The sequence below is a fragment of the Dipodomys merriami genome, unplaced genomic scaffold, assembly GCF_024711535.1.
Source record: "Dipodomys merriami isolate MVZ:Mamm:240054 unplaced genomic scaffold, mDipMer1.0.p SCAF_129, whole genome shotgun sequence".
Taxonomy (NCBI): domain Eukaryota; kingdom Metazoa; phylum Chordata; class Mammalia; order Rodentia; family Heteromyidae; genus Dipodomys; species Dipodomys merriami.
In genome coordinates this window covers 2,000,048-2,027,500 of record NW_027202593.1, presented here as the reverse complement: position 1 = coordinate 2,027,500, position 27,453 = coordinate 2,000,048, and the positions used below count along the sequence as shown (strand labels likewise).

The window sequence follows — 27,453 nt, the reverse complement described above, 5'->3', positions numbered from 1 at the left end:
CTGGCGAGGACCGGCTCCTGACACGGAACTGCCCTGCTCCGGGCCCCAGAGGAAACCCGGGCAGGTGGAGGGCCAGGGCCGGGAACTGCAGTCTGCTGCTAAGCAGACCCCGCTGCCTCGGGTCCACACCCCAGGTCCCCTCCCACAGCACGGGGCACCTGGAGAGCTCCTCCCCGCTCCCGTCCCCACACCGGCGGAGGGTGCTGGCAGGCGTGGGTGCCATGTCAGCGGCTGGCGCGGAGCGGGGGGGCCGCCCAGGGCCCGCCCCCGATCCCCCCTCCTCGTGGTGAAGCATCACCTGAGCGACCAGGGAAGGGACCGTGGGGAATTCAGCGGCCAGCCAGGAAGGAGTTAGAGTGCTCCAGAAATGTGCACGTGGGGACATTTCAGAAATAGAATAAGCAGAACTGGAGATAGCCCTCCTAGCCAGGCATGTGGTACAGCCTGTAATCCCGGCACTCTGGAGGGGCTGAGGTAGGAAGATCCCAAGTTCCAAGTCCAGCCGGGGCTACAGAGCAAAATTCTGCCTTAAACTGAGGAAAGAACTAGAAGAAAATGACTCTTGGAAGTGGAGGTGTGGCTCAAGTGGTAGAGCACCAGCCTTGAGTATAAAAAGCTAAGGGAGAGTACAAGGCCCTGGAGAACTAGCGGGCACACACACGGGCGCATGTGGGCACGTGCACGCACACACGCACACGCGCACACACACATGCATGCACACGCACACACAATCAGAGTGGCAGGACGGAGCTGGAAGTCACAGGCCTGTGTGTGCTGGGCGTCAGCTCCCGGGCTCTGGGACCTCAGCTCCAAAGCCCCGGCGTCTCCAAACAGCCGCTCACTCTGTGCTGAGCTTCACCCTGCCTTCCAGGTCTCCCTGGCCAGTGGAAAGGCAGAAATCAATCGTGGGCTGATTGCTGCCAAAGAACTCACTGCACCCACCACCAGACCTTACGGTCAGGCCGCGCACCTCCTGAGCCCCTGCCCCGCCTGACACCTTCCCCTCTTTCATGGCTTACAAGATGTGATGCGCAACAAACAGGGGGCACTCCAGGGAAGTAAAATTAAGTAAGTTGCTTTGAAAACTATGGTGAGGAGCTGTGTTGTAGTGTTGGTAGCCCATCCTATAATCCCAGCTACAGCAAGGCTGAGATAGAGGCGTGCAATTCCAAGCCAACCTGAGCAGAAAAGCTCACTAGGCTCCATTTCCAATTAACCAACACAAAGCCAGATTGGAGGCACGGCTCAGGTGTTAGGATACCAACCTAGCAAGTGCAAGGTCCTGAGTTCAAACCTCAGTATCACCGAAAAAAAAAGTGCAATTAAGGTTGTAGATATAGTGAAGCCCATGCCTAGAAGGTGTACAGCCCTGAGTTTGATCCCCAGTATGTCTAAATAAATGAGTGAATTAACCAATTAATTGAATTTAAGAGGGCGTCAGCCAGCCCCTCTAGACCTTCCTGAGGGCCCACGTTCCCTCATGCGTGGACCCAGGGGCAGGACGCAGGGCCAGTCTTGCCCGCCCAGGCTCACGCTCGCATTGCTGGTCTCGTTTCCTACTGTCCACAGACTTCCTGGGCAGAGCAAGTCCTAAGGAGCTTAGAAGCTCCTAGCTCACATCAGTAATCCTAGCTACCCCAGGGGCTGGGATCTGCCGCCTGGCCTCAAATCATGATCCTCAGATCTCAGCCTCCAGAGTAGCCACCGTGTTCTGCCCTTGGTTTTATCCAAACACAGAGGTCTCCCAAAGTTCTCCCACGGGAGGAGCACCATCTCACCCAGCCCGCACCCCACCACGGTCCCTTCCCCCCACCCCGCCCTCCTCTGCTCTTACCTTTCCTCCCGGCCTCGAGGACTCAGGAACCTGCTGGAATCATCGTCGTGGCTGCTCTGCTGGCTGCTCTGCTGGCTGCTGGGGACAGACAGGATGTGAGCCGTTAGTTCTCAGCTTCCTTCCCAACCCGCAGGAGGTCTTTCAGGTGAGGAAATGCAGTTACACAACTACATCTGCACGTTTCCCCGTGGAAGTGTCACGTGAGCATGCACGGGGTAGGAGAAAGGGCACAAATCCGGAGGACTGGACAAGGAAGGTCCCGCCCGCTGCCTGTCTGTGTCCCTGGGCGCCGTCTTCGGCCAGAGACACGACCCTCCTTCCCCAACCCACCTAGACCCCAAGGAACCAGTGTGACTGGGCAGGGGGAGCTGGGTGGGGCATGGGGGTGCGGGATTCCAAACACCACGGCACAGGAACACCTGGTCTTCTTTGCCTCTAGGGGCCAAGATGGGAATAGCAGGGTAGAGTCCTTCATTCTTTTCCACCCAACGAGAGACAGCTCTCTAAGGGGGCCTTACAAGAGGGCTCCACCAACCGGAACGGTCGGTGTGATTCTCTCCCTGGGCCAGGGCCTGCCAGGCAACCCAAACATACAGCATTGTAATACACTAGAACTGCCCAGGAGTCATTCTGAGCTGGTGTTAGCCAGTTAGGCCACCAGATGGCACTGTTGCCTCCTAAACCATAACTAAAACCAATCCTGAGCATCAAGAACTGCAAACAACCAGGCAAGGCGGTACAAACATGACCCATTACATATGTATTACATATATATCTGTATATAAAGAACCCTGTTACATATGACATGTGATATGTTATACACAACATCTCTCTCTCTATATATATATATATTCATACATGCACACGTACATACTGGATGGATTTGGGAGAGGCAGAACAAAAGTCATTATAGCTCTGCTCCACCGCTTGCTTTCTATGCCCCAGGTACGCTGCTAGGGGGTGGGAGGGAAGGCTGACCACAGGAGATCCCTCCTGCAGGGGACAGGGGTCCAGGGATGCAGACACCCTAGACAAGGTGCGGGCAGGGTGCTGAGCGGAGGTCGGGGTGGAGTAGCTGAAGGTGACCCCACGGCATCTCCCCCCTCCCCCCTCCGGCACCCCAGAGGGGACCCGGCCTCCCCACAGCCACAGAACCGCGGAGTCGTGGAAGGAAGCAGAAAAGATCAGCGCCACGGGGACAGGCCTGTAATCCTAGCTACTCAGGAGGCCGAGAGCTGAGAATTGTGGTTCAAAGTCAGTCCTGGTAGAAAAGCCAGCGAGATTCTTCTCATCTTTTCTCCAATTAACCAGCAAAAAGCCAGAAGTGGAGATAGGACTCAAGTGGTAGAGTGGCAGCCCTGAGGCTCTGAGAACCAACACACACACACGCACACACGCACACGCACACACACGCACATGCACACGCACACGCTGAAAAGAATTTGGAGCAAGTCCAGCAGATGGCACTGGCAGATAAAAATGTCTGCTGGCTTGAAAAAGAAACCCTAAAGAAGGATTTGGAAAGACTTCATCTAGGCACCAGATGACTGGAAGACGGCTTGCGCTGTGAGAGGGGATGTAGAAAGCAGCTGTTCAGCCGGGCGCTGGTGGCTCACGCCTGTCATCCTAGCTACTCAGGAGGCTGAGATCTGAGGATCGCGGTTCAAAGCCAGCCTGGGCAGGAGAGACCGTGAGACTCCTATCTCCAATAAACCACCAGAAAACCGGAAGTGGCGCTGTAGCTCAAGTGGTAGAGCGCTTGCCTTGAGCTGAAGAGCTGAGGGACAGCGCCCAGGCCCAGAGTTCAAGCCCCACGGCCGACAAAAAAAAAAAAAAAAAGAAAGCAGCTGTTCACCATTCCCCCAAGACAGCTTGTGGAGACACCGGCACGGTGTCATCTCCCTACTGTGAACTGGCCTCAGTTGCTGTAGAAATCCAGTCTGGAGCACTAAACCATGGGACTCAACACGGCAGCGACCTCTCATAATTCCTGACTACTCCCAAGGGATTCCAGCCCCATGGAATGCTGGGTTTTGTTTTTGTGCCAGCACTGGGGCTTGAACTCAGAGCCTGGGCACTGTCCCTTAGCTCTTTGCTCAAAGCTGGCACTCTACCACTTGAGCCAGAGCTCCCTTTCTGCTCGAAACCCTAGTTTTCTTCTTCTTCTTCTTCTTCAGCAGCAGCAGCAGCAGCAGCAGCGTGGCAGTGCAGGTCAGAGCAGCCCGGGAAGGGCCGGGGAAATCTCAGCGAAGCCCTGCCCTGAGCCCCACAGGCAGGAATTCACCAGGCTGTGACCAGGAAGCTTGGCAAAGCAGGCTGGGCAAATTCTCATGATGCCTCTGTCCCTCCCCACTGGAGGGACACGTGCACCAGGCCGGGCCAAACCCACAAGCCACCAGGACGGTGTCCTTGTTCCCTCTTGCAAGGCGCAGCTGGACTGCCAGGGGAACAGAATCCAGCAACATTTCTTTCTCTTTTTCTTTCGCTAAATGTTTGCACTAGCAGTGACTGAGCCCAGGGCCTCACATGTACTAGGCAAGCGCCCTACCACGGAGCAGCATTCCCAGTCCTTTTGATTGTACTTTAAGGCAGGATTTCACCAAGTTGCCCAGGCTCGCCCTTCAACACTTGATTCCCTCTGGGCTCACTCCCCTAGTTGCTGGAATTATAGGCATGGACATCACAACTCACCCAGCACTCGATAAGCAAGCATGACCTATGTAGAATGGGCAACACAATAATAGCTTGCTGAATCTGGATGGGGACTAGAGATTTGGGGAGGGTCCAATCAGCCATGGGGGCGAGCTGGGGTTTAGTATTCAAAAGCACAGGAGGATCACGTCTGACTGAACTCCTAGCTACTCAGGAGGCTGAGACCTGAGGATCATGGTTTGAAGCCAGCCTGGACAGGACAGTCCATGAGCTAAGGGATGGCACCTAGGCCTCAAGTTCAAGACCTAGTATTGGCACAAAAACAAAAAAACAGCTTAGCCGGGCGCTGGTGGCTCACGCCTGTAATCCTAGCTACTCAGGAGGCTGAGATCTGAGGATCGCGGTTCAAAGCCAGCCCGGGCAGGAAAGATCGTGAGACTCCTATCTCCAATAAACTATCAGAAAACCGGAAGTGGCGCTGTAGCTCAAGTGGTAGAGCGCTGGCCTTGAGCTGAAGAGCTGAGGGACAGCGCCCAGGCCCAGAGTTCAAGCCCCACGACCGACAAAAAAAAAAAAAAAAAAAAAACAGCTTAATTTTAAAAAGGCTGGCTGGTGCTCTACCACGTTAGCCACAACACCACCACTGTATTTTTGTGGTTCTCTGTAGATAAGAGCTGGGGGTACAACTCAAGGGAGATCACTTGTCCGCCTGCACGAGGCTCTGGGTTTCACCCCCAGCACCCTCTACATTCAAGAAAAACCCTGGGATGGGAAGGTGGCTCAGTGGTAGAGCGCTTGCCTTGCATGCATGAGGCCCTGGGTTCGATTCCTCAGTACCACATAATCAGAAAAAGCTGAAAGTGGCGCTGTGGCTCAAGTGGTAGAGTGCTAGCCTTGAGCTGAAGAGCGGAGGGACAGTGCCCAGGCCCAGAGTTCAGGCCCTCCAACTGACAAAAGGAAGAAAGAAAGAAGGAAAGAAGGAAAGAAAAGAAAGAGGAATAAAGCCCTCGTCAACTTCCCATCACTTGAGGCCAAGTAACTCCTCACCTCAGTGCAGACACTGTCTCCGATCCCAGACCTGAGGGGACACAGCCCACCCCAGCCCGCTGCCCGCCTCTGCCTTGAACCCCTCTTTCTCTGAATCCATCTGGCTTTCCCGACCCCTTCTTTCCCCCTAGCTCCCATCACAGAAGCAATGTAGCTAGCTTAGCTAAGAATCGAACCTCATGACTCTAGCCTTAGACCACCCACACTCAAATCTCAGCCCTAGACAGCCCCATTCCATCCTCTACCCAGCAGTCTAATATCTACACTATTGATGTCTTAGAAGAATTAAATCAACTAATCGCCACAGACACCTAAGTTATCTGGCATTAAGCAGACACTCGATCTTGTGGCCCTTCTGGATCCTCCAAAAGCAAAACCCGGAGAACTCTCCCTTGATGCCCGCCACGTACTCTGAATTCCTGCTGCCGCCGAGTTGGCCTGTGCCAGCTAACTAATACTTAATGGCTTACCATGTCTTCTGCCACACTAGAAAGAAGGAGTGCAAAGATCTTTCCTTATTTCTTCCAATCCTCGGTGCCTACCCTTCTTGCCTAGCATGTATTACCTGTACAGAATATTTCTGATAAATGAATAAGCAAATCTCTGTGTGTCCTTCCACGCTATATTTATAACGACCTCCATGTCCCAGAGTGTCTGGTCAGTCCAGAAGGACTTCTGGGCTGAGTGTGCCCTCACGCCAGCGGACAGAGCTCTCCTTTTGGTCAACATTTTCTGAAGGTGTTGAAAGTGTCCCGTGAATCCCCCTGGGGTGTGGAAGGGGCAGTGTGACCTCTGGGGTGTCTTTCACTAGCTCATGTTTCCATTGACTGTGCTTCACGCATTGGTCTAGACTTTGGGGACACCAAAGTAGCCCTTGACATACAGAAGCTACTTCAACAAAACCACCAGTGTGTCCCTAACCAATGCCAGCCCTGCGGCGCCCGTCCTGGGCTAAGACGCGGTAGACCCTCGGCTGTGCGAAGCGACAGAAGCGCCTCCAGGCAGGCACACAGGCTGGCCAAACACAAGCGCCCGGGAGACGGTGAGGGGACTTGAGATCCGGGGCTGAGACTCATGAATTTACCCTTCTTTAGGATTGCTCATGCGTTAGAGATGTTCGTGGCAATCCTTGGCTTGTCTGAGCACAGGTATAGCAGAGCTCTGACTGGAGGTGGAAAATTAATGTTCTTTCCAGTGCTTGGTAAAAGGAAAGATTAAAAATAAAGGGTCCTCACACACAACAAAGCTCTAGGGCTCTCGGCCCACGCAATGAGAAGAATTAGACTTACCCAGTTCCATTCCTGACATGGATTCTGAGAAAGGGGAAGGGAGGACTGTATCAGCTCCCAGCCTTTCCATTTCCTCTTAGCCATGCAGCACTTCCCACACCCCAGGAGCCTCTTGGGCCTCAACCGCTGCCTAGCTTCACAGTGAAATCTCAGCCACTCTTAGAGAGTAAATACAAGTCAACCAGGTCCCTTAGAAGTAAGCCTGCACTCAGGAGGCCATGGGTGTAGCCTGATTGCTCCCAGGTTTGAAATCTGTGAGGACTCAAGATTTGGGACAGCGAGGTGTCAAAGGCCGCAGCAGGCCCTCCCGCTTCTGCCCGCCCCAGCAACCTGCTCCTCCCTGTCCACAGAGAACCCTCACTCGCCACGCCACAGCACTCCATGGGGGGAGAGAAAGCCACAGAAAGTTCTTCAACCCAAAGCAAACAAAAGCCACTGCACACACACAAGCCCCCAAAGTGTATTTTGGACAAACTGCTGCATTTGGGGCCCTGCTGCCTTCCTGTAAGGTGTGCAAAATGAGCTCAGCGTCCGTCTCCACAGCTCCCCTCTGAACAGGGACGAGTCACGACACACACACCTCCAATCCCTCCCGCTCCTCTCCAGCCACCAGGCTGGGGGGGGGGGGGGGGAGACACCACTGACTCCATACTAGGCGACTGAGTGAACTCGCACGTGGCTGTGTGTGTCCAGTGCACGCGTCATGCAGAACTCCAGGTCGGTACCCAAGAGTATGCCTTGTCATGTGGGGTTTACAGAATTCAAGCCAAAAACCGACCAAAAAAACCCAAAAACAAAAACAAAAACAACTTAACATTTTATGTTGTCCTGTTACAGAACAAACACCCCGAGTACTCATTGCCAGGCTTCTGGAAATGTCATCAGCACCTACAAAACCACGGGCTTGGCCGGGCGCTGGTGGCTCATGCCTGTCATCCTAGCTACTCAGGAGGCTGAGATCTGAGGATCGCGGTTCAAAGCCAGCCCGGGCAGGAGAGACCGTGAGACTCCTATCTCCAATAAAACCACCAGAAAACCGGAAGTGGCGCTGTAGCTCAAGTGGTAGAGCGCTCGCCTTGAGCTGAAGAGCTAAGGGACAACGCCCAGGCCCAGAGTTCAAGCCCCACGACCGACAAAAAAAAAAACCACGGGCTTGGTAATTGATATACAGACTGGTGGTCGCTTGACCATCTCCTGGCGTCTGTCCAGCCCTCTCCTCTCCCCCACCACGCTCGCCTCCAGCCAGCCCACACCCACCCATGCCTTCACCAGACCCCACCTGCTCACCCCAGAGCTGGATCTCCGGCTCCGACGGCTTCAGCGGACCCCAGGCCCCTGTAATCCGACTGTTTACTAGACAGCAACAAAATCCTGCCGCCTCCTTCACTAGCACGCTCACAGCTCCCCAACCCCCACCTTCATTCCTCCCCCCAGACAATTCATAGCTGCCTGCCTGAGCCCCTCACCCACATCACCATCCGTCGGATTAGTCGCCTAAACCAGGAGATTCAGAAATCGGTTCAACACTTTCCCCTCCGCCATTCCCGACTTTCTACCTCCATCCATTTATGTCCATGTCCCTGCCCAAAGACTGGTCGTAGTACAAGTCACACAGAGGCAGGCATAGTGGTGCAGCCTATAATCCCAGCACTCTGGAGACAGAGGCAGGAGGATCTCCACTTCCAGCTACCACCCCCCCCTCGCAAAAAAAAAAAAAGTACCTGAACCCTGAAAACTGTTTAAACATAAGTGCAGAGTATTTTATACACATGTGAAACTGGACCAAAGAAGTTGGTTAGCACTGGGGGGCAGGGTGAGGATTGGCAGATGAGGGAGGGGGAGGGAGGGCGCAGCGATCAAGGTTGATGGCTTCTACATTGCACGAAGTCGTCTGTCCAAGTAATTGATGCCAGTGAAAAAGGCAGGAAAGCCTGGCACTGCTGGCGTATCCCAGGTGCTCAGGAGGCTGAGATGTGAGGATCACAGCTTGCAGCTAGACCAGGCAGATAAACCCAGGAGACTCTTATCTCCAGTGAGCCAGCAAAAAGCTGGAAGTAGAGCTGTGACTCAAGTGGTAAAGCATCAACCTTGAGTGAAAACACTAATCAAGAGCAAGAGGCCCTGAGTTCAAGCCCCAGTACCAGTCAAATGAATAGGAAAAAAAAAAAAAAGTTCCTATTGACTTGCCAAGCCTAGATTCTGACTGATGGAGCTGTTTTCTGTTTTGTTTTGTTTTGTTTTTTTAATTTGTTTTTATGTGCCTCATGTTTAAGCCACATCTTAGGCTTGCAAATGACTAAAGTCCCACTTTACTGAACTGTATCAATAAATGTTGGACAAACCACACTGGTTTGGATCAGAGGCCAGCTTCGAGGTGCAGATCCCCAGGTCCGTCTCTAAAGTCGCTGCTTGGCGCTGGCGGTGATAGCACACGGTTTCTAACAGGGCCCAGCCGCCTCCCGCTCCCTTCCAGTGCAGCTCTGTGCCTGCCGCTGCCACGTCCCCCACTGCCACGGGTCACCAAGTCTGGCGACTAGCCAACCAGGGGACACTCGGCCTCTGCCCCCGCCCCCCCCTGCTCCCCCCCCCCCCCGTCATGTGCAGGAAGCCACCAGAACTCCTTAATCCAGCAGGCAAATTCATTCCTCAACCCTTGTCCTTTGATTCCCAGCTTCAACCCTTTCTTACATAACCAGCCTCTGCCACCCTGCCCGGGGGGCCTGCACACAGAGCAGGGGCTGCTCTCCCCTCTGCACACCCGGAGATTAAATCAGTAACTCCACCCCCAGCCTGACCCACAGCTCTGCCCCCTCTGCCCTGCAGAAACTAATGACAAACCCAAACTTGTCACTGTCCCCCCCCACACAAGGGCCATTGTCCTCAGAGAGACCCCTTGGGGTACGCTGGGGAAGACCTCCTCCTCCATCTACTGAAGACAGTGGGTGCTTAGCCACCCGATCTGCTCCTGACTCCAGCCCTCCACCTTGAACACTGCTTCACAGACTGTTAGGGGCTCCGGGTCCACACTCCATCTCGTCTGCCCAGCCTCACCGGAGAGGTAACAAACAGATACTGGAAAGGGAGGTGAAGAAGGAATCCATTCTCAGGTACAATTAGTACATGTTAACGCAAAGATTCTTTTTCCTGTAAGCAGGTCCTGGGCTTGAACTCAGGGCCCGGATGCCGTCCCTTCATGTTTGCACTCAAGGCTGGCACTTTGCCAGCTCCACTTCTCAGTTTCTTTTGGTGACTAACTGAGGATAAGAATCTCTCAGGAGGGGCTGGGAAGGTGGCTCAGTGGTAGAGCGCTTGCCTTGCATGCATGAGGCCCTGGGTTCGATTCCTCAACACCACATAAGAAAAAAGAAAAAAGCCGGAAGTGGCGCTATGGCTCCAGTGGTAGAGCGCTCGCCTTGAGCTGAGGAGCTGAGGGACAGCGCCCAGGCCCGGAGTTCAAATCCCATGACCCACAAAAAAAAAAAAGTCTCTCAGGCTTGCCTGCCTGGGTTGACTTCAAACCTCGATCCTCAGATCTCAGCCTCCTGAATAGTTCAGATTACAGGAGGCATGGACTGCGGGTTTCTGTCTACGCCTTCTGCCCTTGATGCCCTTATTCTTTCACCCTGACCCCACACCAGGCTGAACCCTGGTATTGGCATGAAAGCAGAGGGCGGCGGGAACGACTTCACTGGTGAGTGGGGTCCCTGTCGGGCTGTCCTGGGCTGAGGCTGGGAGCTGGGCGGGGCTTCACGTCCATCTCGTGGAGCATCCGTCAGTTCTGACCTGAAGCCAGCAGCTCTCAGCCACGTCACACGCACACCTGAAACCGAGAGCCAGCCAGCCGCAGCCCGGGGACAGCAGCTGCCTGGTGGCGGCGCCCAGCGCGGAGTCCACGACCGCAGGAAAAAGCCTCTGACCAGAGCTGAAGAACACCCAGGAACCGCATCTAGCAGCACACGTCTTAACGACCCGAGAGCGTGAAAACGACAGGTGAGATGCGCCGGGCACAGCAGGCCATTCAGCACTCGGGGACCAGAGAGTTCAGGCCCATTCTGGTTGGGCACGAGGGCAGGACTCTGGGGCTGAGGCCGCTGCCCAGCCCAAGTGTGGTGCCCCAAGGCTCTCCACAGGAGGTCTAGGAAGAATGCCAGGGATGGAGCCAAGTCTGTTCTCCTGCCAGCAGGAGTGAGCAGCCGGGTCGAGGGACTAACCAACCCTGAGCAGACCTGGGCCGCCGAGTCCTCAGAAACGAGGGGTAACACCTGCCAGACAATGCTCAGCAGAGGTTCGGGACTGAGCAGCCCAGGCCTCGTCACAGCCGACTAAAGACCAGCAGCCACTAAGAACAAGGCTTTCTCTTTTGCTGATAATTGCATACCAGCATTAATTCTGTCACTGGCCGCCTGTGTTCCTCCAGTTCACAAAATTGAAAATAATAAGCCAGATGATGGTGGCTCACGCCTGTCATCCTAGCTACTCGGGAGGCTGAGATCTGAGGATACTGGTTTGAAGCTAGCCTGGGCAGAGAGAGACTCTTACCCAGCCAAAAAACAAAACAAACAAACAAACAAAAAACCCCAGAAGTGAAGCTATAGCTCGAGTGGTAGAGCCCCAGCCTTGACCAAAAAGGCCATGATTCCAAGCCCCAGGTCTGGCACAAGGGGGGATGGGGGAGTAAAATAAATGAATCTTGAAAAGGTACAAAGTGGGGAACTTGTAACTGAGGAGGCTGAGCTCAAGGAGAAAGGCACCCAAGGGTGGGGGACACGCAAAAGCACCCGGAGAGGATGGATTCTTAGGACTAAAAGACGGGAGAGAGCCCCATGGAAAACCCATCCCAGACCAACGGCACCACCAGTCACCAGGAAGCTCCAGGACAAAAGGCCTTTGTACTGTGCTATTCCCCAGAAGACCCTCTCAGCTTCCTGCTCCCATGCCCCACGCCCGCCCCAAATTCATTTACCTTTTAGCCCCAGGAAACACTGGTTTATAGGGAAACTGTGATCCTGGCTTTTTCCAGTTGGAAGAAATTACACACACACACACACACACACACACACACACACACACACACACACACACACACACACACACACACACACACACACACACACACACACACACACTTCTAACCAACCTGGCTTTTTCCAGTTGGAAGAAATTACACACACACACACACACACACACACACACACACACACACACACACACACACACACACACACACACACACACACACACACACACACACACACACTTCTAACCAACCAAGACTTCTGGTCATCTACTAACTGGGGGACTCGGGAAGCTGGGAAGAACAGAACAGATGGACTATGCCTGAGGCATTGAATGCTGTATCTTCCCTGCTACGCCCTTTGGGAAACTTCTGCTTTTGATTGGTTTGGTTTGAGGGGTTTTAGAAGTTTCATTTGTTCACTGTTTTGTTTCGTATTTGTTTTCAAGGGTGTCTATGTACCCCAGGTTAGCCTCAGGCTCTCAGTCCTCCAATCACAGCCTCCTGAGTGCTGGCAGTACAGGCGTGCACCCTTGCGCTTAGCTGCTGTTAAAGCACTGGCAGTAACTTTGCATTCATTCACTTTCCACAGAGCCTCTTCAGTTGTGAGGCCATGCATTCACTTCAAATTTCATTCAAACAATGCTTTTTGCATGGGGGCCCTGGGGCAAGGGAAAGAGAAGTGAGCTTCAGGTAGGGCCGGCAAGAGCCTCGCAGACCCCAGGAAGCAAGACACAGCTCTGCCCTTCAGAATCACAACCCAGGACAAAAGGCCTAAGACATTCAGGCGTAAACAAAAGTTCCTATCCCAGAGCCGGGGAAATGGATGTGGTCAGGTACTGACCGTCCAATTTTCCACCTTCCATCTCACTTAAAAGCCGATACTTACTAAATAATACTTTCCCTTTTTATGAAAATTCTATCCTCTTCTCCTGAAGTTCTTTCTTTGAGATGGGGTCTCTCTATGTAAGTCAGGCTTTAGGTAATGAAGCTGAACTTAAAAAACAAAAAAAAACTTTCCTAGAAATCTGTTCTGGCAGCTAAGTGGGAGACAGATCGGTAGGCAGAGAAGAATGTGTGGATGAACCTAGAAAGCTGAGGGACGGGGGCTGGGAAGTTGGCTCAGTGGTAGAGTGCTTGCCTTGCACACCTGAGGCCCTGGGTTTGATTCCTCAGCACCACATAAGCAAAAAGAAAAAAGCCAGAAGTGGCACTGTGGCTCAAGTGGTAGAGCACTAGCCTTGAGCTGAAGAGCTCAGGGACAGCGCCCAGGCCCAGAGTTCAGGCCTCACGACCGGACCCAAAAAAAAAGAAAGCTGAGGGACGGACGACGGCTAGAGAATGAACGTGGTTCAGAGCAAGGCAACCAGCAAACAAGCCCAGAGACCCACTCACTTCCCGCCTGCTCTCTCTGATCGCTGCATCCTTTCACTCTCTTTATAGCCTGTCATTGTATAAGTCTATAATTCAATTCATAAAATCATGGGTCAATGCTCACCAGCGGGAGAGAACCTCACCAATAGCCTCATCTAATTCTCTCCTTTTCAGAACGGGACACCAATGACCGGAAGACGTTTAAGAGACAGGTGTATGAACAGGTGTCACAGAGGTATGAACAGCATTACAAAGAGCAAAACGCAAGCCGGGGGTTCCGAACGCTCCTCCGGCCGCACCCTGCTGTCCCTGGGGTAGAAGGTATCTCAAACTCCCCTTTTCCTTAGCCCTTGAATGATCCTAACTGTAGAAGGGTCCTGTGCTACTGGGAACACAGAAACAAAGAAAATAGGCAAGATTCTTCCTCTTTTTATTTATTTTTGGTGCTGATGCTTGAACTCAGGGCCTGGGTGTTGTCATTTAACTTTTTCACACAAGGCTGGCATGCTACCACTTGAGGCCTAGCTCCAATTCTGATTTTTGGTGGTTAGTTGAAGACCGGAGTCTTGTGGACTTTCCTGCTCAAGCTGGCTTTGAATCGTGATCCTAAGATCTCAGACTCCTGGGTAGCTAAGGTCACAGGTGTAAGCTCTGGTACCCAGCAAGATTCCTGCTTTTAAGGGTCCCAAAATCTTCTGCAGGAGGGATGCAGAGATGAGACACTGATCATCAACACAGTAGCACATAAAAAGTGATCATTTCAGCTAGGTATTGGTGCTCACTCAGAAGGCTGAGATGTGAGGGTCATGGTTCAAAGCCAGCCTGGATAGACAAACCTGAAAGATTCTAATTCCCTAATAACCAGCAAAAAAAAAAAACTGGAACCAGAGACATGGTTCAAGTGGTAGAGCACTGGCTTTGAGTGGAAAAAGCTAAGCAAGCTAAGCCCTGACATCAAGTCTTAGTAGCAGCACCCCTCCTACCTACCCCAAAATGATCATCTCAAAAGTAAAACTGGGAGCTGAGTCTCAAAAAAAAAAAGACTAAAAAACAGGTTATTATCACCTGAGACTAAAGGGCAGAGCCTGCACTGAAATCCGCGCCACTTACTACAGAAGGGGCAGCAGCGAGGGCAAGGCGCCTGTGTTGCATGACTGGCACCGATGTGTGCAGAACAAGTCCCGAAGGGAAGATGGAGGTCCTGTAAATGCATACCATCCGAGGCCTGACCTCTGGGCCTGGGCGCTGTCCCTCAGCTCTTCAGCTCAAGGCCAGCGCTCTACCACTTACTTGAGCCACAGCGCCACTTCTGGCTTTTTTCTTTTTGCTTATGTGGTGCTGAGGAATCGAACCCAAGGCCTCAGGTGTGCAAGGCAAGCGCTCTACCACTGAGCCACCTTCCCAGCCCCTCTTGGTGTACTTTTAAATCTAAAGGGAAGTCAGAAGCAGTTTCCAGCAAAATCTGTTTCACTTTATCCTAATGAATGTCTATCTGCTCATAGTGGGAACACATAGTTTAATCAAACATTTTCCTCTTTCACTCCATACCTCTACCAACTGGGAGAAAAGTAAACTTACGTGTTTGCTTTCCTATTTTCTTAAACATTTATTATACATAATGGGTGTGAACCTTTGTGGGTTTTTTTTTTTTTTGGTTTTTTTTTGGGGGTCCGGTCGTGGGGCCTGAACTCTGGGCCTGGGCGCTGTCCCTCAGCTCCTCAGCTCAAGGCTAGCACTCTACCACTTGAGCCACAGCGCCACTTCCAGCTTTTTTCTTTTTGCTTATGTGGTGCTGAGGAATCGAACCCAGGGCCTCAGGCATGCAAGGCAAGCACTCTACCACTGAGCCACCTTCCCAGCCCAGTGGGTGTGAATCTTACACAAAGTAACACATTTGAGTAGTATTTATCATTCGTACTGAGGGGGATGGAGCAAGTCACAGAACTCTCAGAAGTACAGGACACAGTGGTCCTAAAGTATCACTTAGACATAAGTTCAAGTATTTGTTGGAACAAAAGAATTGCATGTACCCGTCTTATGAAAGAGGGAATCCGATTTTTCAGGTGACGCGCAAAAAGCATCTTCATCTCACAAATGTTTCTCTAGCTCATAGACTGTCTACAGCACTGTTTTGTTTTGTTTTTGATACATTCTTACTATGTAACCCAGCTGGCCTTTAACCCACAATCCTCCTGTCTCAGCCTCTTGGGATCACTGGCATAACCGCTCCACCCAAGTGGTCTTTAATAGGTTTTTCATATTATTTATTATCATACAGCAGTGGTAGAGGAGGGTTCATTTCCACACCCATTTCCACACACAAAGTATGCCGAGCAACCTTACCCGGTCACTCCATTCTACTACCCTACACTTCAAAAAAATTTCAACAGGCTTCATTGCTCTATTTTCATAAACCCACATTTCCATGCCAGGTGGCCTTGAACTCGTGGTACACACTGAGGAGGTGCCCTGGGGCTCTGGATTCCCCATGGTGAGGAGGGACGAGGTTATAAAAAGTAAATAAATAAAGCCACAAAGGACTGGGAAGGTGGCTGAGTGGTAGAGTGCTTGCCTTGCATGCCTGAAACCCTGGGTTTGATTCCTCAGTACCACATAAACAGAAAAAGGCCAGAAATGGCACTGTGGCTCAAGTGGTAGAGTGCTAGCCTTGAGCAAAAGAAGCAAAGGGACAGTGCCCAGGCCCTGAGTTCAAGCCCCACGACTAGCAATATTATTAATAATAATAATACTGTGAAGATGGCCTTCCAAATTTTAAATTGTTCATCTCAAGGATGCTTCTGAGACACAAAAGAAAAGTCTTGTTTCTTCTTCTTGGAAGGAGAAACTAAAGGGTCGGTTTCCATCCATCAGAAAAGGGAGGAGAGAAGCAAAATGGCAGGCTTTATCCACAACCTTTATCCATAGCAGGGACTCCCCGCTCTACAAGCTGTAGCCATCTTTGTCTAGTCTGAGACAGAACAAACTAGGCCCTAGCGGAGAATAAATTGCTTCTGCTTTCCTACGACAGAAGCGTCCAGCCCACACTGCTTCCTAAGGAAGGCAGCCTTCCTGAGACTCTAGCCAGCAGGATCACCCAAGATCACAGCCGCTGCTTCCTCCTAGACACATCTGCCATCTTTTAAAGGCTTGCATTTATTCGGTGTTTCACACTGCAGGCCTCACAGTTTCTCTATAAAAATTTGCTTTTAGGCAAAGGAACGGACGAACAATAAATGAACTAGACAGCCTCGGTTCAAGGGCCAGCCGACAGGAGCCAAGCAACCAGTGCTGGTGGCATTTGGTCTCCCTTCCCCCTGGCAGCCCAACTGTTTAATGAGTGCTTGCAAAAATCCAGCCAACGCTCCCCACAGGAGCTGCAGCGTTGAAAGGGTAGAGGCATGCCGGAACTGTGGCTGTCATCTTTGGCCTATGTGGCCTACTTCCCAAGGATTTTAATTGCCTACAATATCAGCATGAATGTGCGTGTGCGTGTGTGTGTGTGTGCATGCCTCTGTATAATCAGATACATACATATATAATGCATGTCAGATACATACATGTATAGAAATAGAGATGAGGCTGGGAAGGTGGCTCAGTGGTAGAGCGCTAGCCTTGAGCTGAAGAGCTGAGGGACAGCGCCCGGGCCCAGAGTTCAGGCCCCACAACCAACAAAAGAAAAAAAAGAAAAGAATTTGGGGAAACAAAGGAGGAGGCAACAATGCTTGATAAGAAATGTACTCATTACCTTGCTCATATAATTGTAACCCCTCTGTATGGTATTTTCACAATTTAAAAAAATCCAAATTAAAAATAAAAAGAAAAGAAATAGAGATGAATTATGAGTGATCTCTCTCTCTCTCATTTTCCCTCTTCTCGTTATTGTTGTTGGTTGTAGGGCTTGCACTCAGCCTGGGCGCTGTCCCTGAGCCTCTTTGTGCTCAAGGCTAGTGCTCTATCACGTGAGCTGTAGCGCCACTTCCAGTTTTTGAGTGGTTAACTGGAGATAAGAGTCTCATGGGCACTTTTCTGCCCAGGCTGGCTTTGAACCACAATCCACAGATCTCAGCCCCCTGAGTAGTTAGCTAAATAGTTAGGATTACAGAGATGAGCCACTGGCACCAGACTGCATCTTTTCCTTAGTGGTACTTGGGTTTGAACTCAGGACCTCATTCTTTCTAGGCAGGTACTCTACCACTTGAGTTATGTCTCTAGTTCCAGCTTTTTGCTGGTTAATTAGGGATAAGAGTCTCTTGGATTTGTTTGCCCAGATTGGCTATTAACCTTGGTCCTCAGATCTCAGTCTCTTGAGTACCTAGGATTACAAGAATGAGTTGCTCTCTCTCTTTTTTCTTTCTGGTTAGTCATGGGCATTGTCCCTGAGCTCTCTTGCTCAAGGCAAGCACTCTACCACTTTCAGCCACAGCACCACTTCCAGTTTTCTGGCGGTTCACTGGAAGTAAGAGTCTCATGGACTTTCCTGCACAGGCTGGCTTTGAACCATGATCCTCAGATCTCGGCCTCCAGAGTAGCTAGGATTACAGGCGTGAGCCACTGGCTGGCTCTGGTTCTCTTTTTGCTTTAATCATTTTCTGAACAGGGTTTTGCCCCTTTTGTCCTCAGGTGAAATGTGTATCTTCTCCCTGTGCCTCTCTCATAAGTGGAATTTCAGCACATGTCCAACTCATTTGTTGGGATGGGGATCTCCCTCATTTTTTGCCAGTGCTGGCTTTGAACCTCTGATCCTCCCAATCTCTGCCCCCTCAGTAGCCGGGATTACAGCTGTGAGCCACTACACCGATTTCTGTCACTGCTTAGCAACTCGGAAGTGGGCCACGTGTCAGGGTTTCAGTTCCTTAAGGACCAGTGGCCGTCCTCATTCCCACATCCGACCCATAGGTTGTAGGGACGACTGCCCTAAGGGACAGCCAGACAGTCGTGCTGAGCTTGTCATTAGAAGAGGTGTGTATGGGAGACCGTGGGGGGTCCCGGGGCCTCGTCCCGTCTCTCCTGAGCCCAAGGCTGGCGAAGGCTTTGAAAGGACAAGGGCTTTCAGACGGAGGCTGTGACAATGTGCTGGCACTGGTGTCACTTGTGCCCACACGGTACCCTCCTCTGCCAGTCCAAGGCCGCGTGCCATCCCAGCCCCACACTCTCCCGCACTGCCTGCCTTCCAGGCTCTCGCACTGTGGGTGATCCAGAGCCTTGGCTCCCCAGGGGCCACCCCACACACCAGGGCAGCCACTGCGTAGGCATCTGACAGCCGCGGAGACAGACCCAGCTTAACCCCACCTTCGCCCCAGGCCCGGACAACAAGGACAACAACTCGGGAGGAACAAATGTTGTCTGCATTCCAGATGTCCCTGGCAAATCAAATTAAATCCGATTAACCATGGGGGAGGGGCAGCCTCACAGCCCCCCAGCCAGCTCCCTAGCTAGTTCTATGGCTTCCTTCAAAGCCGTGGACAAAACTCTGCCTCTTACAACTCTGGATTTTGAATTTTAGGAAGCAAACCAACTCCCTTTCAGTGAGGTGCTCAGATAATTTGTGCACGCGCGCGTGCGTGCGTGTGTGCGTGCGTGTGTACGTGTGTGTGTGTGTGTGTGTGTGTGTGTGTGTGTGTGTGTGTCCCAGTACTGGGGCTTGAGTGCGAATCCTTAGCTTGTTCAAGCTCATGCTCTCCCGCCCCCTCTCTCCCCCCCCTCCACTCTCTCTCCCTTTCCCCTCCCCTTTCTGCTCAAAGGCTGGCACTCTACCACTTAAGCCACACCTCTACTTCTGTCTTTTTGCTCGTTAATTTGAGATCAGTGTATCAGGCTTTTCTGCCTGGCTGGTTTCAAGCTGAGATCCCAGCCTCCTGAGTAGCTAGGATTAGAAGCGTGGCCTGGCCAAGTAACTTGCTTTTAAACAAATGAAGACAATATTGCATTGTTAATTTGTTGGTATCCAGCAAGATGTGAAATCTACTACTTATTTTGATCACTGTGGTTTCTGATCTCAAGAATAATACTTGGCACACAGCACGAATTTTATAAATATTTTAAGTTCACTGGGCCAAGGGAGAGGTAGAAGGAAGAAGGCATTTACTCCAAAATCCTTCTTCTCTGTAAGAGAAATAAAAGACTATTTGCCTGACCTGGAAGCAGACGATGAGAAAAGAATTGTTACCATAGCAACCACGGCTCCAAAAATAAACACTATCCAAAGTTGCCATGGTTGATTTTATTATTATTATTGCTATTATTGGATGGAGGAACCTAGTCAATACTTGTACATTGTACCAGAGCCCTAGGTCACGTATCAGAAAAATACGGCTCCTAATATGTTGTGTGTGTCGCTATTTATAGTGTGCATGGGTACACACATGTGCAAGTGCACACGCATACACACTGGCATTGGGTTTGAACTCAGGACCCAGGTACTCTCCCTTAGCTTTTTCAGTCAAGGCTGGTATTCTACTACTTGAGCCACCACTCCACTTCCAGCTCCCAACACGTTACTGTTAATACGCTCTGGCCAGAGCCTTCTTGGAGGGGGGGTCAGTTCCTCTCACGCAGTTGTAAGAGCAGTAGCCGCAGGCCCCTGGCACTTGCAGGCCGATGGGGACACAAACCAGATCAAAGCAACACCAGAAAGGAAACCAACAGATCTAAAACAGACACAGAAGCCAACATGTAATAACTCAGGTTTACACAAACGGCAAACGGATGATAATTATTCGGCTCAGAGAGGACGTCTTGCTTCAGAAAATGATTTACACTAGCATTCCATGAAAATTGAATTTCCTTCGATGCTTTCATTGTGTGAGCATTCATTCATTCCCTAAACACATGTTTGCTCCCGCTCCAACTATGTTCCATGCAAAGAGCTTTGTCGGCGCTGAATAAAATGAACTGACTTCATAGCTTAGACCCAGTGAAGGACACAGTGAGTCTGTGAGGTCCCGCTTCTGCCCGGAGGCTACAGGGACTATGTGTAATCAATCTCTACGTCCACGTGATAAATTACTATACATGTGTAATCATCCTTAAGTGGGGAACGACATCCCGGAGCCCGAGAAGGAAGAGCACAGGCACGGCATGAGAGACCCCCACCAGAAAAATAAAGCAAAAAGAGCTAAGAGCTTGACTCAAGTGGTAGAGCGCCTGCCTGCTTCAGCTCCAGGACCAAGCGCCTGCCTGCTTCAGTTCCAGGACCAGTGGCTCCTATAAGTGGGAAGAAGAAAGGAAGGAGGAAGGAGGGTAAAGTCACCAAGGCCAGGCAGATTAAGTAACTGGCCCAGGACCAGAGCGAAGAAAGTAGCAGAAGCAAAGCCTCTTTCCCATGCTGCCTCTCTGCACAATGACCAGCAGCCCACGCTGATCTCCAAGGCTGGTCCTGGGCGGCCATCCCAGGAGAAACTGCCCCGAAAGGCAGACAAGTGTGGACAGAATGCCATCAGCTCACTGCCAGGATGTGGTTGCATCCTGGGCAAAGATGGGCTCCCAAGAACTGGAGAGGACAGCTGGGCACCAGTGGGTCACCTAGCTGTCAGCGTAGCTACTCAGGAGACTGAAATCTGAGGATCACGGTTCAAAGCCAGCCAGGCAGGAAGGTCCATGAGACTCTAATCTCCAATTAATCACTAGAAAACTGGATGTGGTGCTGTGGCTCAAAGTGGTAAAGCACTAGCCTTGAACAAAATAGCTCAGGGACAGCACCCAGGCCCTGAGTTCAGGTCCCACAACTACTAACAATAACAACAACAACAAAAAAAAAAAAAAAAAGAGAAGACAGCACAGGTGAGTTAAGGATCTGTACGCTGGTGTCACCGGCCACTGACCAGCGTGGAGGGTGCCAAAATGGCCCTGTGGAACCCATTCATCCTTGAAAACAAACATGGAAGCTGCGTGTTCTGAGAAGTGCAGAGCCAGGTGTGGACAGGTGGCAGCGGAGGGGGAGGAAGCAAGGCGAAGGGAAAATTACAACGCCTCTCCGGCCAAGCAGGGCCTTTCACTGTAAATGCTGTTCTTTATATCCTGGTCTTTTCACTGGGCTATGAGCTACTCAGGAGGCTGAGATCTGAGGACTGGTTCAAAGACAGACCAAGTGGACAAATCAGTGAGAATCTTATCTCCAATTAACAGCAAAAAGCTGGAAATGGGTATGTCTCAAGTGGTAGGGTGCTGGCTATGAGTGGAAAAAGCCCAGGGTCCTGAGTTCAACTTTCAGTACACACTGACACACAGACACACAGAGTCTGGACATTAATGGAGATATTGAGGGAAGCAATCTGAAAGAGAAAGAGAGAGAGAGAGGGAAAGGGGGGGGAGAGAGAGAGGGGGAGAGAGAAAGCGTTCTTTTAGAAACCTTTTAGAATGGGCAGGCCACCCCATGCAAAGCCTCCTCGAAGGGGTTCACAGAGCTCTCTGGAAAAGGTCCAGCAACTGGCAGAACAAAGCCAAGGCTTTCCTCAAAATCTGAAAGCAACAGCTCTGAGGACTCTGAGTCTCTACAGGAATGTCATCAAGCATGGCCAGCAGCCAACTAATTGGTCCATCTCCAATGAGGACACCGCAAGAGGAAAGGAGCTGGGGAGGGGGCAGGATCCCCAATAGATCTCAGGTAAAGCATCCTACAAAGTATGGCTCAAAAACACAGCAAGAAGTATCTAAGTCCTCCTGGAGGACTTGCCTTTTTTTCCAACGTGATTTCTCATGTCAGACCCGGGGGCAGACAGCACTGCTGTGACCAAGCGAAGGGCAGCCCATTCCTGGGGATGAGATGCTCCCTCTCCGCTCCCAGGAATCCTTCCAACCCTGCAGTGCCACCCAAAGGTCAGAAGGGCTCTCAAGTGCAGTGACCCAGCTGGGAGATAAATGCTGGCGAGGACAAGGCAGGTGGCCCGAGGTCGGCCTGGCCTGGCTGCTATGTTTGGGAAACGGGTGGCCATGACAGCAGCTAATGGCATGCACACCTGCCAGAGCTCTGCCCCGGACTCTGGAGACCCACCTCCGTCCTCCCGTCCACTACTCCAGAAGCAGAACTTTGGAAATTATTTTCGGTCCTTGTTTCACAAACTGCCTGGGCAATTAGAATAGCAAGGATGTGGTCTTTTTTTTTTTTTTTTTTTTCTGATTCCAGTTCCAGGTCAGAGCTTCTAAAACCCCAGGAATGGATCTCGTGAAAGAAATGTGTGCTGTTGCTGATAATGCGCCCCTGGATAACACTGGAGCCCAGGCTAATGACCCCTGGACAGCCACCGCCAGGCTTCTCCATAAAAAGAACAAGTCAGGGCTGGGAAGGTGGCTCAGTGGTAGAGTGCTTGTCTTGCATGCCTGAGGCCCTGGGTTCAATTCCTCAGCACCACATAAGCAGAAAAACCTGGAAGTGGCACTGTGGCTCAAGTGGTAGAGTGTTGGCTTTGAGCTGAAGAGTTCAGGTCCCACAACCAACAACAACAACAACAACAAAAAGAACAAGTGAATAAAAATAAAAGGGAGAGCCAGACACCAGTGGCTCATGCCTGTAATCCTAGCTACTCAGGAGGCTGAGATCTGGGGATCACAGTTTGAAGCCAGGCTGGGCAGGAAAGGCCACAAGACTCTTATCTCCAATAAACTACTCTGAAAAAGCTGGAAGTGGTGCTGTGGTTCAAGTGGTAGAGTGCTAGCCTTGAGCAAAAAAAGAATCTCAAGGACAACACCCAGGCCTTGAGTTCAAGTCCCAGGACAAGCAAAAAAAAAACTAATTAATTAATTAAAAGGGATGACTGCTAGCTCTCACCTGTAATCTAATCCACTCAGGAGGATGAGATCTCAAGATCACAGTTCAAAGCCAGCCCAAGGCAGAAAATTCCATTGAGACTCTTATCTCCAATTAAGCAGCAAAAAGCCAGATGGGAAGCTATGGCTCAAGTGGTAAAGAACCTACCTTGTGCGAAAAAGCCAAGGAACAACATTTAGGCCCTGAGTTCAAGGCCCAGTACCAGCACAAGAGAGGAAGAGGAGGGAAATACTGTCTCTTAGCTCAATGTAGCAGACCACAGAAGAGGCAAAGGCTTATACTGAGACCATGTATGCTTTCAGAACCAGACAAGATGAAATGGAGCAGTGCAAATCTGAGTAACCTGGAACCAGAGATGTTTCCACAGGATACAAGGAAGGACAGATTAATCATTAATGACCAAGTGGGACTCCAGTCATGTGCCAGTGTCTTGGAACCATTTGGTCCTTTGGAATCATGATCGAAGACAGGGAGTCATCTGTGGTAGGACACAGACTTGGCCTCTATCCCCCGTTGTGGTCACACAGCTCCTAAACCCACGGAATCTGAACCCAGAGAGATTGAGTTCATAACAAGCCCTCCAATGCTAATGGGTGACAGGGACTGGGTCCCAGGGCAGGCCCTAAGCCCACCACCAGAGCCAGAAGATTAGAGGCTCACAGCCCAATCCCAGGAAGGGGGAAATGGTGATAGAAGGGAGTGTAGACATCCAAGTTGTGTTAAAATTATAAACTGCTTTCTGAGTGCCCCAAATTTTAGCTAGCTTTTGCTATTAGCCCCAACATGATCATCGACTTCCACAGCAATGATTTAAGACAACGAACTGGCAGACCTTGGTAGTCTCCAAACTGTTATCCTGTACTTTCCTAATTAGTGGCTCAAATATCCAAGGATTGCTGTTTAGGTTTGGGGGTTTTTTGTTGTTGTTGTTGTTATTACTGTAACAAAATCACAAAGGCATGCTGATTTTATTTTATTTTATTTTACTTTTTGTCAGTCCTGGGGATTGAGCTCAGGACCTGGGCACTGTCCCTTAGTTCTTCAGCTCAAGTCGAGTGCTCTACCACTTGAGCCACAGCACTACTTCTGGTTTGCTGGTGGTTAATTGGAGATAAGAGTCTCATGGACTTTCTTGCCCAGGCTGGCTTTGAACCGTGATCCTCAGATCTCAGCCTTGGGGCTGTGAATGTGGCCTAGTGGTAGAGTGCTTGTCTAGCATGTATGAAGCCCTGGGTTAGATTTCTCAGTACCATATAAACAGAAAAAGCTGGAAGTGACGCTATGGCTCATGTGGTAGAGTGCTAGCCTTGAACAAATGAAGCTCAGTGACAATGCCCAGGCCCTGAGTTCCAGCCCTAGGACTGGCAAAAAACAAAATCCCACTCAGATCTCAGCCTTAGTGGCTAGGATTATAGGTGTGAGCACCAGCGCCCCGGAGCTATTTTTTTTTTTTTTTTTTAATTTTTGGTCCGGTTGTGGGGCCTGAACTCTGGGCCTGGGCGCTGTCCCTCAGCTCTTCAGCTCAAGGCTAGCGCTCTACCACTTGAGCCCCAGCGCCACTTCCGGCTTTTTTCTTTTTGCTTATGTGGTGCTGAGGAATCGAACCCAGGGCCTTGAGCATGCAAGGCAAGCACTCTACCACTGAGCCACCCTCCCAGCCCCCGGAGCTATTTTTTAAGAAAGTTTTACTTAGCCGGGCGCTGGTGGCTCACGCCTGTAATCCTAGCTACTCAGGAGGCTGAGATCTGAGGATCGCGGTTCAAAGCCAGCCCAGGCAGGAGAAACCGTGAGACTCCTATCTCCAATAAACCACCAGAAAACCGGAAGTGGCGCTGTAGCTCAAGTGGTAGAGCGCTCACCTTGAGCTTGAAGAGCTGAGGGACAGCGCCCAGACCCAGAGTTCAAGCCCCACGACCGACCAAAAAAAAAAAAAAAGAAAGAAAGTTTTACTTGCACTGTATGTAAGTTTATCTAATTTGGGGAGGGGATGGAGAAGGAGAAGCACAGAAATGGTGAGACAAAGAATGAACCAATTCAGCAGTGAAACCCACTAGACATGGAAATGAACTATACAACTGGGGCAGGGGAGGGAAGTCGGGAGGGGTAAAACTGGGAGGGGCCACACTGGTCAAAAGGAAATGGACTCATTACCTGACTCATGTAACTGTAGCCCCTCTCTACATCACCTTTACAATAAAGCATCAAAAAATTAAAAAAGGTTTTATCTACCTCAAAGTTCTTCAGGTTTCAGGATTCACATCCACTCCTGATGGCTTCTGGCTAACAGAATCCAGAGGTGGCACAGGGCGGCACAGGCCAGTCAGGGAGCAGGTGTGTCACCCAGCTGGCCCCCGCCCCTCTCCCCTCCGGTCTCCCCCTCCCCCTGCCTCTTTTCTTTTGGTTCTAGAGATTGAACTTGGAACCTGGGCACTATTCCTGAGGTATTTTTGTTGTTGTTTTGTTGCTTTCTTTTTTGCTTGTTACTTGAACCACAGCTCTACCTCTGGCCTTTGGGTGATTAATTGGAGATAAGAGTCTCCGGGGCTTTCCTGCCAAGGCTGGCTTTAACTGTGCTTCTCAGATCTCAGCCTCCAGAGTAGATGGGATTATGGCTGTGAGCCACTGGGAAGGTGCCTGGCTCTCATAAAAAGCCACCGTGACCCAATCATGAGCTCCCCAGCCTAATGATCTCATCAAATTCTAAGCATTTCCCAAAGACTTCACCTTGAAACACCAAAGTCGAACTAGGTCTCCACCCTCTTGGTACCAGCTGGACCCCTGAGGATCCAACTCCAGCCTGGCTTCCAAGACACATAGTCCCATTCAAATCAGAGCAGTTGTCACCCACAAACTGGGCAGGAACCTAGGCGAATGCTTTTTTCCATCGCTGCAAAAGTGGGGTAGGTGGAAAACATGTGGGTTGTTTGCTGTGTTCTTATACCTTCCCTCAGCCACGTCATTTCCTCCCTCCAACCAGAAACATCTAGAAGCTCTGTGGCCAGAATTTGGCGTAGAGGTACCAGGCCAGGGGGCAAAGGACACTAGAGAGGTGGGCTGGGCTGAGTAAGATGTGAAGCCTAGTTAGGGCTGGAGACCAGCTCCGCCTCCAAGACCTGCCGGGAGCTTCCCTTCCTTGCCACATTGAGAGATCAGACTGGCCGGGGAGTATTGCTCAGTCAGGCTGTGCAAAGGATGTAAAACGCTTCACCCTATCTGACAAGACACCAGTGACTGAATTTCGCCCACTAGTCTTATCCAATACAGAATATTTCCCCAGCAATGAATTTGGACTATGCCGTTAGAACTGAAAAGCCAGAACCATAGAAAGCAGAGCATTTGAATCACTTGCAGGGGGTGGCATGTGGCTGCTTGTGGTGGCCCAGGGGTGGCAGACCACTGTCTGACATCTTTCCGCTGACACCTTTCTCTCGGAAGCCAAGCTGGGTGCCAGGGGCTCATGTCTATAATCCTAGCTACTTACTTAGAAGGCTGAGACCTAGAGGATCCTGGTTCAAAGCCAGACCTGGCAAAAAAAACCCTTGAGACTTACTATCCAATTAATTACCCAGCCAAAAGCTGAGCTGGAGTTGTGGCCCAACTGGGAAAGGGCCAGCAATGAGCAAGCAAGGCCCCGAGCTCAAGCCACAATATTAGCACGAAAAGCAGAAGAAAAGAAAGACGAGACGAGATCAGACAAACCGCCTACGTGTTCCTGTTCTGTATCTCTGAGAAAGGCTGCACGCTCTCCTCGGAGAAGTTCCACCAGCTCCAACGCTGTGGTAAACCAGCTCCCAGGGCCCCCAAGACAATCACAGGCTATATTCTCCTCCAGGTCTCTCCCTCCCCCCCTCCCCACCGCAACAAGGCACACATGGATCTTGGCCAAGAATGCCAAGAAAGGGCCTCAGGAAAATCCCTAAAGCTCGTGGGCACACAGCAGCCCAGCAAGCACGCGGGGCTCTCCAGGCCAGCTGGGTTCTGCATCTAAACACCTGCCCCCAGGCCCAGCGCTGCCCCACTGGGGGCAGCAAGAAAGTTCCGTCTTGGCAGCTTGGCCGCTCAGACGCCTCCATGAAGGCCGAGTGGGCCGGCAGCGGGCCACAGAGCACCACGAGGAAAACTGAACTGACCAAGAAGGGCAGACTTACCCCTGGGAACTGGCCCACACTCATGCCAGGCTCTTGCGTAGCATACAACTGGCACAGCTGAGTATCCAACCGCATGGAAACTCTCGAAAGACCAGCTCCCACAGAGGAAGGAAGCTGGCCAGCGTGAATCAGCCCACCACACTACATCTCCACCACCTCAGCTTCCACCAGGGATCTAATCTAAAACCACATCAACGGCCAAAGGCTGGCTGCTTCTGAAAGGCAGTACACCTGTGTCATCAGTATCGTCTACACTCACACACTCACACACACTCACACACTCACACACACACACACACACACACAATCGTTTCAGCAGCCTGCTTGCTGTC

The 27,453-nt window shown here is 51.2% G+C and overlaps 1 protein-coding gene across 8 annotated transcripts in view; it reads right to left on the bottom strand.

Annotated features, from left to right (window-relative positions):
• The window catches only part of LOC138824445 (protein Aster-B), a 120,023-nt gene that overhangs the window by 88,388 nt on the left and 4,182 nt on the right, over positions 1-27,453 (bottom strand). For 5 of the 8 annotated variants that reach the window (XR_011371088.1, XR_011371087.1, XM_070018304.1 and 2 more), the window contains exon 2: positions 1,835-1,912. Coding sequence is in view for 6 of the 8 variants with exons in the window: in XM_070018304.1 (XP_069874405.1) it covers positions 1,835-1,912 (78 nt within the window). In the remaining 2 variants the exon portion in view is untranslated. The remainder of the gene's footprint in view (positions 1-1,834; positions 1,913-27,453) is intronic. The other 3 variants (XM_070018305.1, XM_070018307.1, XM_070018312.1) reach the window with 1 other exon arrangement.